The sequence below is a fragment of the Labrus bergylta genome, chromosome 14, assembly GCF_963930695.1.
Source record: "Labrus bergylta chromosome 14, fLabBer1.1, whole genome shotgun sequence".
NCBI classification, from domain to species: Eukaryota; Metazoa; Chordata; class Actinopteri; order Labriformes; family Labridae; genus Labrus; species Labrus bergylta.
In genome coordinates this window covers 9,030,850-9,043,416 of record NC_089208.1, presented here as the reverse complement: position 1 = coordinate 9,043,416, position 12,567 = coordinate 9,030,850, and the positions used below count along the sequence as shown (strand labels likewise).

Genomic DNA, 12,567 nt, shown 5'->3' with positions numbered 1-12,567 from the left:
TTTAGTTGGCGCCAATACACCAAACCAAATTCCTACATGTTGTTGCTTTAATTATCAGAAAGTTAAACGAGTAAAGGAAGATATTCTTTTTAAAGTAGACTCTCCTTTAAGAAGCTTAACACTGATGATCACTCTGTTTTTTTTTTTTCAGAGGTTGACTAACATTAAGGCAACTTGTCCAAGTCTACGTTCAAACTTTTTGAATATACAAAATATTTCGAAAAGGGTTAGTTTTGGGTCCTATTTTATCTATAATTTATATCAGTGATTAATGTAAAGATTTCATTGACACAAAGTTAGTTTTTTGCTGTTGATACCATGAAATATACTTGTTTTTTATCCACATGGGGTGTGATTAACTACAATGAGTTGTTTTAATATTGTACAGAGGAATCTTAGTAAACTACGTTAGACTTGTTGATTTCAACTAAACAAAATGAAATGGGCCAATTTTGGGCCCGATTCCCCCCTTTCGACGAAAGTCAGCAAAGGCCCGACTATCTGATGTTCCACAGATTATCTTGCCAGATTCTCCTCTGGTGTGAGGTGTGTTAAGAGTGATTTTAACCTCCCCGATCTGCCCGGAAGACGATCAGAAATCGATCAGAAATCCTGTGGTATGGGGAGAACACCAAGGACGGCCGAGCACCGACTCTGTGAATTGTCACCTGGAACAGAACAATAGCCAATAGGGAAGCAAGCTGACTGAAGCAGGAAGCACAACACACATGACCATGGCAACAACAGCAATCGCAAAGCATAAAGTTAAATGGATGTCATGAATTCAAAACCAACTTGTTGATTTGTGGCAACAACACGAGTTATATTACAACGTGTCCTGTAAAACAAACCACAATCCAACTGACAAGGAAAGGACCAAAATGTTTACCGTAATGGATCTACCAGCTAACAGCTAGCCACATTTAGCTCGCACGTCATGTTTGTTTACTCCTAAATCACGTCTGACGCGAGATGACACTTTGAGATAGTCGAGACTCTGGTTGTCGGCGAATTAATCGGTGTGCCGAGTTGATCGTCTCGTTGCACACCACACACGATGCAATCTGAACTGTTAGTCAGTCAGGATCGTTGTCATGTGTGGGGTCTCTCACGTTATCAAAATCGTTTAAGACTTTAAAAATACTGCAGTGTGTACCAGGCTTAAGTTCGACTTTAAATAATGACTTGATTGAATGCAATAGGATGATTAGGGTTACTTCTTTTGAAATAAATGTTTTTCTGTCAGTGTGAGGAAATAGAACATACTCATGCAGTATTGTAACTGTAATGAACTGTGGTTGTATGTTTATATCAATATGAGATGCTAATTGTCATCTTTACTGACATTTTTGACTTAGGGTACAATGAAGTCTTGCAGTTTGGTTCTGGTTTGGTTTTCAAACACTTGATTGTATCTTATAGAACAATTTGTATTGAATCTTCCATCCTACAGTTGTAAAGGCCAACTGCCTTCTTATTTGTTTTATTCTAACTTGAACTCTCTGAAGCTGTAACCTTTGGTCACATGGACACATTCTGTAACTCCTCAAACTCACTTTGCTTTTTTCAAAAAGTGTTTTTAATGTTTTTTTGTACTGTCATCTTGGTCTGAGCTACAGGGTCTTAAAGTAGATTGTTTTATCAGCATGGAAGGTTACAAAAACAGGATATATGATTATTTGACCACTTAATGCACATGTTCCTGTTCAATGCTGCTGATTCAATTTTGGATGTGATTTCTGCTTGTGCTGTTTTTTTATGCTCTTGTCTTGATCAGGGTCCCTATTTATATTTCTGGAAAAATCAAAGGTTGACTAAAATAAAATGAAGGAAAAATCTTGGAGCCTTAAAGATTCATTCTTACCCAGCAGTAACATGCTGTGAATTGTGTGATCGTGCATGGAGACAGGAGGTGCTTGTTGATGGCTACGATGACTTCTATCATGAAACTATTGTTACGCCCCGCCATAAGGCCGCCCTACATTCACCGAATTAAAATACTTATAACACCTTACCCAAGTCAAAATAAAGGGATTTATTATCAACATGATAACAAAGATCCACAAAACACAAGCACAACAGCCAATCCCTGACTAAGAGGTACAGCAGTCCCAACTCCAAATGTCTCCTCAAAATGCCTCTTTTCCTGCAGCCAGCACTGGCCTTTTAAGCTCTGAGGCCAGGTGTGCCTCGTTATTCAATTAGTGGCTTCACCTGGGCTGGAGACAACAGGAAGTGGAGAAGGAACACACAGCATAGGGAAACATACAGCCGTAACACTATGCAGAGTAGCTCCTTCATGGAGTAAAACCATTAAGACAACATGACATACAAGATATTTTTAGAAAAGCACCTCTTTTATACCTTCACACTCACTGTGTTGAATTATATTAAATACATTATTAGGGATTTTCTTTTTCAATTTTCCAATAATATAACTCTTCAGATTCAGATTCAGACAACTTTATTTATCCCAGAATGGCAATTCAGTTTCACAGCCATTGAAAGACGCAAAGACAACATGAAGGAAACAAACACAGTCACAGCAGCATTCAGCTACATTCAAATGTCAGTAACAACAATTCAACAGACGAACAGGTCGCCAAATGAGAAGCCAGTGCTATCAATCTAGAATTAATAAATCCAACGCCAGGAATGTATCTAAAAAATAGATACATAAATGAATGGACCTCATAGGTGACCTCACTGGTGACCTCACTATATAGTGACAGTCCATACAGTAAGTCAATTAGAATTGTTCAGCATTCAACAGCATTAATTCTTTAACCTATTCACAATATCAAGGTCAAGGCCAAATTGATTTATCGTGCACAACTAAAACTGTACAAAGTTCATACCAAAACAAACATGTCTTTTGTGTTTATCTCCAATTAGAAGTACATTTCAATCAAATAACCATTTTTTATATTGCCAAATCATAACAGAAGCTGTGACACTTCACATAAAGAGGACTAGAGTATAATCTTTGGTGTATTAGTTGCATCAACCCAACATGAATCCATTATGAGCAGCACTTATCAACAGTGAAGACATTTCTTTTAGCAGGCAGAAACCTCGAGCAGAACCAGAATCACTGGAGGGATGGCCACGGACAACGACACTGATGGAACTATATTTCAAAATCATTAGATAAAAATCATTATTAAATCATTCAGCTGGATTGAAAGCCGGTGTAATGTTTTAGTAAATAAATCACCAGTTTCCTTAGACCTGAGGAAATAGTTTAAATGTACTGAATGTTCACTGTGAGAATACGGCTTAGTCACAAACAGCTGGATTTTACACCACTGATGTATCTGAGTCTCAGTGATTCAGTTCAACAATTTATCAAGTTTATCAAGGTTTTCTTACATTGTATATGTTTTCAATCTTTTGAGCCCTCTCTCTCTCTCTCTCTCTCTCTCTCTCTCTCTCTCTCTCTCTCTTTCTGTCTCCTCCTGCAGGGCAGTAGTTGGGCACAGAGAGCCGTTGCCAGATGATACTAAAGACAATATCACCATTTTCACCGAAATCCTTGACAGGCTGTTGGATGGATACGACAACAGGCTACGTCCTGGGCTAGGAGGTAAGTAGCTCTTCCATTTGTCTTTGAAAAACTTCAGACAGGTACAGACACTTCAACACTGTTACCGTTGGGGAGCTGTTTTGGCACAGGCGCCCCGTGTACACAGGCTATCATCCTCTATGAGTCGATAGGTTAGAGTCCTGCTGTGACCCTATGATGCATGTCTACCTCATGCGCTCTTCCTCTATGGAATTTATAAAAAATATAGATACTTTCTATGTCCAAAGCGCTGGCTAGGGGATAGGTGTCAGATGATACGATCAATGAAACTCTGCCAGAACAGTCTTTTTTCTTGAGGTGATACATTTGACTGTTTCAGAGAGCAGGAGGCCATATTTCTCCAGAAAACACGGCACGCTCAGGACACAATCAGCAAACACACAAGAGATACTGCTTTGTCCACAGGGGGTGTCATCCACACGAGCAGCAAATTATTTTGTAAAAATCACTTTTCATTATTATTTTTAACTTTCATTTATACGTGTGTTTTTCTTGAATCTAGCTGCATACATTAGCTGCTATTAGCAGATACACAGGTAGATAAAAAACAGTATTATCATTATATTTTGATTGACAGGTACAGTAATAATGAACAGGCTCCACGTGGTTTGGCTGAACTGTTTATGACTGGTGGAAAATCTAGACCTCATAAATTGAAAGTCACTCACTCTCTCTCTGTAAACATTTTTACTGCTACAAGCAGCCACATATTGGGCATACTGACACCAGGATCACTGATGTCAGGCCACTGTGTGCAAAAATCTGACTTCCCCTGAGTGGAAGTCTTTGTTCAATCAAGCCCAAATGGCAAATCAGCACATATGTCAGTGGAAAGCCCACTAATTGATGCCTTTTCATCCAAATATTGCCCCCCCCAAGGACGGCAAACTGCACAACAGCAAGCACAAATGCTCAAGCAGGCTCTGCCGTTCCTCAGTCAGCCAGCTGGAACGCTCCTTTCTGCTCTGCTGAACACTGCTGCAGCCATGAGCGAAGCTACCAGGCCTCAGACCCACCAGGCTGCATGACCAGGACTCCAAGACAGCAACCAGAGAGACGAAGCAGGCACAAGACGTTAATGTCAGATTCTGCCTGTGAGCGGCAGAGCTTCATCTCTCCAAGGGCAAGGAGATGGAGAGACCTGAACTACTCATAATGGCTTCTGTTTGTAGTGCAGTGTATGTGAGTGTGCAGACCTGTGAGCTGCAGTGAAACAGAGCAGGCTATTCCAACAGGCTCAACAGAGTTTAATGGCTTGACAGGCCAATGGACATACAAGAGAAACTGCACAGATACAGCTAGATTTGGATGAAAAGACACTGATTTTAAAGTTTAAAATATGGGTGGGAGAGCACTTGTTTACTTTCACTTATACCATTATATGCACTTTGGGATAGACTTTTAGAATTTTTATGAAAGCTTTTCTTTTAGAACGGTTTCATTTAGTCAATTTTCAACGTTTTTGTTTGTATAATAGCAGGATGACCACATTTTAAATTATTGATTTTTCAAAATATGATAAAGCTCGATGCTGATCAGAGAGTGCAGACCTTCACCATGGACATTAATCTGTTTCCTATTAAATGAAAATCTACCTGCACAACCACTTCACTGTATGGCTATATCTATTTCAAAAGCCTAAATAAGAATAATTCAAATTAGCAGTGTGCCAAGGTGAAGGGTCATGATCATTTCAGCTGTGAATTTATTTCTACAGTGAGGTTTGAGGTGGCTGATGTTTTGTTTTTAGTATGTTAGTTGGACCACACAAATTCCCTTTGTCATAGGCCGATCTCCTCTAAAACTAATTTGATCCTTCCTTGGCTCATGTAACACATGTCCACCAATTTTCAAAAAAATAAGGGAATTTTTTGTCAACTTAATATTGCTAACAGACAGACAAAGGACACCAAAATTCAATTTTCTTGGTGGAGGTAATGGTCCTCTATTGTCTTTATATCACAGTAAAATAGTATTTCTTGTTTTCAAGAGACCAGATAATGCTTAATCTGTCTTTATACAATGCAAGTAAGACTAATACAATGACAGTTTATTAGTCATTTTTTGTAATATGTCAAACATTAAACTGAATTGAAGGACAGCATGTATTTAATTGTGCACGTAAATAAACAAGCTGGCCAGTCACACCCTAAAGTCCCAGTAGAAAGTCGTCACATGGGACCGTCTCAGACTGGAGAGAAATTGGAGGACATTTATTTTCATTTCCAGCAGCCTCTATTAGCTCTGCCCTATGCTCCAGTGCATTGTTGTAAACAAAAACAGGGCGACTCATTCTGCACCCTCGCCTATGGCTGCCATGGAAAAACTGCTGACTGGGTGTTGTGATAATCACGTATTTGTGCGAGCTATTTGTGTCGCAGGAATGATTAATGTGGAAGTGGATCTCTGCTCTCATGGGGGCCCTTTGCCAAAGGATTGGAAACTTTACCTGTGGGTGGTCGCTTAGATCTGGGACACAGTTAGTGCCGACGGTCTAGTCACTTTTGGAGAAAAGCCTCATCAGTCTCAGGTTGTTGCACCGCTGGGAGCAACTATTTGTCTCACCGATGGGCCAGTAGTCTGCCTTACACCTTCAGGGCAGAGGAGCTGATTCAGCCCACAGTGAGGAGGGCAACATTTGATCTGTCTTTACTTTCAGCTCCTGTCTTAAAGCTACACTCAGATCCTCAAGTCATTGGGACCAATTATTCAACAGGCCATGATTAACATCACAATTAAAAACTCTGACTAACCAGTTCTTTATTTGTCAATTTGATTCTATTGACTGGATGTCGCTTTTGTTGGTCCAACTTGTTCTTCTCCTTGTTTTCTTTCATTTCTTTCATTTCCTTTACTTGTTTTTTTATGTATATATCTATATATATAGCTATATATAGATATATAGGTGGGGTTTGTCCATTATTTCACATTCTTTCTGTGTATGACATCCTGCTTTCTCCTATATGTCCATTAATCTTCACAATTCATATTTTTGTCTTAGTTTACATTATATACATTTAATGTAGTAATCTTCATTGTCACTGGGGATGTCACTTTGAATACATCTTATCATCTTTGTTGCCAGGAGCTGTTCTTATTGTGTAACTGTGATAATGTTTTGTCTGTTATTGTTTTAATGTTATGTGCTATGATGTACAGTAAGTTGCTATATTGTCCTGTTAATGAGTGTAATGTTGATTTTGAAGGATAAGATTTCATGACATAGTCACTGAAAAGGATGTTGTGGAACCCAGAAAGATTAGCTGCAGCTAATGGGCATCCTAACAAACTAAACTAAACTAATGACCTCTTAGCAAGATGATCCATTGATCATTTTTACAAAATATAGCATCATTTCTTAAACTTTGCATCAGATTTAAAGCAAGAATTGTGTTTTTATGGTAACATAACATGTAATAATACATGGGTGATAAAATCTAATTTTTCTAAATAAATATAACAAATGTTCCATAAAGTTTTATAGATTATAGAAGTTGATAGAAGAAGCTGGTTGCCAACCGACATTAAAGGGTAGAAGAAAAAGACGACGAACAGCCAATCATGTTGCAGGGATATGGGTAGGCGGGCTTACAGACGTTTGGAGCAGAATGGAAACACAGCCGAAATGAGTGATAGTGACACAAAAGAAAATGCTGAGCCTACCAGCTCAAAGCAGGGGAGAAAACATCGTCGACAAGAACAAACAGAAAAAACATTTAAGTAACATGCTCTGTTAACTGTGCTGAAGACAAGTGCAGCTAAAACGGGAAACGCCGCAAACCTTTTTTCACCATTTGAAACAATATCACCACATTAGATCACAAATGACCAAACGTCACAAACAAGAGTTAATGGACCCTCAGTAAGCAGCGGGCCAGTAGGTGTTACTGCCCAACAGCAAACTGTCAGATCCGTGTTTTCCAGCACCGTGCACTGTGCTTATAATGGTTGTGAAATGTTCCTCTGTTCAAGCAGAGTTTGTCAGTTTTCTGACACTAAAGAATGGTTAAACCACAATTCACCAGATGGCTTATTCAACTTCCAGTGAGGAGTAAAAAATCACCCTTAAAACCTGAGATTAATAATGATTGAACATTTATTGTGATAATTATCGATATCGTCTGATTTTTATCGTAATAATGACATTTTTAGTCATGTCGTCCACGGCTAATAATACATACTTTTTTTTTTATTATATGGGAATTATATCAAGTATTTATAAAGAACTGAATTGACCCCGGAATATGCAGAGCAGAAAGCTCCACTGGACAAACACAAAAGACTACATCCTGTCTAATGAGATTATAATGCATGCAGAGAATTGTGTAATAGCGACAAAGTGTGCCCATTATTTGGATAACACACACACACACACACACAAACACACATCCTTAATGCTGAGCTGCTGCATTTTATTCCTGAGCCAGTATTCCCTCAGGGGCTGTTAATGTTTTTGGGGCAGGCTAACTCAAATTATTTTGGGTCAAAAGGGATGTCTTCTCTCCAAAGATACAGACTTGGGTCTGGCCCAAAGCAGATTTTATGCTGTTGTGGACAAAACGAGCTGCAGTCAAACAAATGGTACTTTTACAGAACTAAAGACTTCCAAGAGCATCTGTGAAGCTGCACACAGCAACATTTTCAGACCTAAATAGGTGTTCAAATAAAAAAAAAAGATTCTTGGCTGAATATTTTTTGGAGAGCTATGATAAATGCTGTCTGATAAAGCCCGAGTCTCCCTTTTACCAAATATCAAACACTATCGCATTATGTTCTAAACCTGCAATCTGTGGCATTCCAAAGCTGACGTGGTGTTGACAAAATGATGCATAAAGACAGCAGATCTCTGGGTATTAGGCTGTCCAGAAGGGCACAAATTGTCCTGTGAGCATGAATAAATCCACACTTTCCCCTCAGCTTGAAGTGTTGCTCGAACTCTTGATTACTGTTGAATTGTTGCTGTAAAGAGGCTTAGCTAAATGCCAACAGGCAGACTTCACCGTCATGTACACAAACAATCAGCTTAACAAAGAGCAAGCTTGCAGCAAAGCTGTCTTGTGTACAGACTGCATCATGATGTCTTCTGCTTCTTGTCGTCTCTTCCCTCAGAGAGCGTGACAGAAGTGAGGACAAACATCTACGTGACCAGTTTTGGGCCCGTGTCAGATACAGACATGGTGAGTGTGTCTTCCTTCTTCTTTTCTTCCTCCTCAGTTTTAATAACTCTCGATGAGTTATAAAACCTCAGGCTTCTGTGTTTACACAAGTTATTTTAAAAACAAAGTCCTTTCATTTAGCCGGGGTAGGAAAACGTGGTAATCACAAAACCAAAACCAAAGAAAACGCTTGTTCTTTTTTTTTTTTTTTCCCCTCTGTGGCCACAGTCTGACAGACGACAGCTCTTTGAAACCAATATTCTTGTTTCACTCGGAGGAAGCTGCTCTCTGCAGGAGGCTTTCTACCTGTCCACTTGATGTTTCTCCTTCGCTGACTTCCACACTGTTGGCCCATGAAACTTGAAACTCAATTATCTGTTGACACATTTTACTTTTCTTCATGCATGCAGCACCTTCAATGAAGTCTTATTTTAATGTGCATATATAGATTGTTATATGGTTTTTTGTAGTTAAGCTGGAATAGACGATAAAACATTTAGCGCAGGGAAAGGCAATACTTAAAGAAGAAGATTAAAAGGGGAAATTCAATTTTCCACTCTGGTATTGAGACATGCTTCAAACTGAAATACACACACAGGATCCTGTGGACATACACTAACAGACAGATGTCAAAGTGAAGGTGCTGCCCAAGGCGAGTGCTCCTGAGCTGGAGGAAGGGGGTTCAGTCCCTTGCTCAAGGGCATGTCGGCAGTGCTCAGGCACCTCTCCAGCTACCAGACCAATTACCAGATTTCGTCAGCAACAGGACTTGAACCAGTCCCAACCCAGTTCCCAACCCAAGTCCCTACAGACTGAGCTACTGCCGCCCCCTTATGTCAGTCAAATATGTTATGTCAAATAATCAACAATCTAATTTAAAGGTAATAGCCATTAGGGCCATGATGACCTTACTGCATATCATGACATCTTATTAAAATAAGATTTACAGAACATTTACAGACAAGTAGTCATCAGTCCAAGTATTTTGAAACTGTACTATTGTAGAAAGAATTCCATTGCGTGCCCTGGCTGACCTCCTTTAAACAGAAGATACTGGAGATGGCTCATGCTTTGTCTTGAGACCTCGTGCGCCATTTGACATATTTGATCATGCAGCTCTAATTGAGCGCCTCGAGCACCAGGGTTGTTTCTCCAGCTCAGCAATGAGTTGGCTCGACAGCCTGTGTGACGTAGGATAAGAGAGGTCTGAGGGAATTTGATTTGAGGTTTTTTTTTTTGTTTGTTTTTAGTTTCAACTTTGCCAGGCTCAAAATCAACCAGTGTTCACAACTAATAGTTTTAACCTTCATCTGAGAGTGTTTTTGATTTAGTACAAGTACATGTAGGCTAGAAACTACAGTATATGTGTATGACATAATAAATCATCATTCTATATGTTATATACATACAGAAACACAAGGAGCCTAATAGTATGGTGAGGTTAAGAGTTTGCATAAAATTACCTGTAGTGACTATCCAATGTGCACGTCTTCCTTTAAAATCACCTGCATAGGTGTAAGGAATGTAAGGAATGGTCTTTAATGTGTATCCAAAAAATAAAGAAATTAAGTTGTTGTTTATTGTAAAAGATGGCGCAGACAAACCGTGATGATGATATGATGATGAATGATTGTTGCCCAGACTGTAATTGTTCGTTTATGTTTATACGGTTAGAACGGTGTGTCCCATCCTACTATCTACGCTAACCAACTTCCTGATCGGCATGACATATAAACACCTGATTATACCACCTGACCAATTAAACCACACTATCGATTATCACTAGTGTCCAAATTAAGTTAAAACAAAATGTACATTTAAGAAAAAAAAATTGAAATACAATATATACTTATACACACACTAAATTGAATCCTACATTACCTTGATGAATCATTTAACCAAGTGACTATTTTCTCCTTTTAATCATGAATTGTTGATGTTTTAACAAATTTCCCCCTGGGATTAATAAAGTATTTCTGATTCTTATTCTGACGTTTTTAGGATTTTTAGGTTTGGACAGCCAAAATAAGAATTTTCATGGAGAGATACTTGGATGTATCTGTCAGTGTTGGCTTTGCTTGGTTGTTAAAACAGTACATTTGAAAGTACAACTCAAGACAAAAAAAAACAAGGCTTTCCTTGACTCTGACAGGCCTGACAGTAAGACATACTTGGCTTTCATGTATCATCTATAGATTATTGTATTACTAGAGACAGAAAACCAACAAGGCCTATAAAGAGATGCTAAATGAAACCCCCAAAAAAGATGCCAAAGGACTTAAATCAGTTCCCCTGTTAATGGTTGTGGTGTAAACTCTCCTGTGGAATGAAGCCTTCTTGTGCTGTTGTTTTCGATTTCAGGGTCTTCCATATATTTATCAATGTATTGTCCATGAAAGACCAAGTCATTCTTTGGCAAACACTCAAGGTTGTGAACTGCAACTCAACTTGCCTCGAAAGCCCAAATACAGGGAATTTCTCAACCCACCTCTGCTTTTACAAGACCATCTTTGCTCTCTTGAAGATACACCATGCTGACCACAGTGTGTTGAACCAGCATTAGGAGATAGTGTTAGCTCCCTTACTTTATCACAATAGACAGTGCTTTATCTTGTGCAGCAGATATCACCTTCATGGTCTCTCAGGGCTCAATTCTGTGCCCAATCTTTTATTCCCTTCACAAGCTGCACTTGGCAACATCATGAATCAATGGCACAGGGCAGTGTAGCACTGTAGCACCCCACTTGTGGCGATGTTTTGATCTGAGGTAAAGTTAGTGAGGTCACGGCAGGTGTTTTCTGTCTGCTGTCAGAGACAAAGAACCTGCTGTCCACACACACTACCACCTTAACTTGTTATCCATGAACGTACAACAGCTGCCATGGTTTGAAGAGTACATTTTTCTGGAAAGAGAGTGTCAACATGGGGACTTTTCTTTTAATCCCTGCATCGCTTAGTCAGTGTTAGATAATGTCAGAATTTTACTTATCATTACTGATGATTATGGACTCCGGCAACACTGGGTTGTCGGTTTCTGTATTCACATGAGCACTGCAGCGAAGCTTCTAGCATTTCCTTCAAGATTTCAAACAGTGTAGCCCCATGAGGTGATCAGGCTTTAGCTTCAGGAAGAATGCATCACACTGTGGAACAGACAACCCACTACCATGTTTTTAAAACTGGTTGGAATGTCCTTAAATTCGTGCATTTTCCATGAAATCAGATTACAAACTTGTCTGTGATCTGTGAAGTTGTCTAATGTTGTCTTTGTAAGAATTTGTAGAAATATCTCTATTTCAAGCTATCATTTTGCGAGCTTTGGTTTGAAACATTGTTTAATAAGATGTGGATATGTGAAAAGTAGCATTTACAGTATACTCATTTTTCTTTAGAAAAGCCTACATTTTGTGCTATTTGGTTCATTGTTTCATCCTCACACTGTACAAAAAGCAAATAGGCATGTGCTCCTTGTATTTATAGTGTTGAATAACTTCATCCGACCAGTTTTACTAAATGGGATAAGGTAGAATTTGTTGCACAGCTGTTGTATGTGGTTGCATGATCTCCACAGGAACACATTTGTGGTCACAGATCAGCACTGGGAGCTCTGGGATAATGGGAAGGCTGGTGATAATACAGTACAGTGAGCAAAACGTGGATAGTAGGCTGCACTAAATAAGTAGGTCTTTGTCCCTGGACTCTAAAAATGAGCGGTCTGAATTACTGAAATCTGCTTGTTTCCATAAAGGGAGCGCACCCACTGGATGGCTCTGTTTTCCATCGAGTTTTGAGAATAAGAAGAACTGATGCATGTGGCTTTGAGGA

General features: G+C 39.1%; 1 protein-coding gene across 4 annotated transcripts in view; it reads left to right on the top strand.

Annotated features, from left to right (window-relative positions):
* gabra3 (gamma-aminobutyric acid type A receptor subunit alpha3) overlaps positions 1-12,567 on the top strand; it is a 120,980-nt gene that overhangs the window by 61,455 nt on the left and 46,958 nt on the right. For all 4 annotated transcript variants that reach the window (XM_065963152.1, XM_065963151.1, XM_065963154.1 and 1 more), the window contains exons 3-4: positions 3,465-3,586; positions 8,696-8,763. In XM_065963152.1, coding sequence (XP_065819224.1) covers positions 3,465-3,586; positions 8,696-8,763 — 190 coding nt within the window. The remainder of the gene's footprint in view (positions 1-3,464; positions 3,587-8,695; positions 8,764-12,567) is intronic.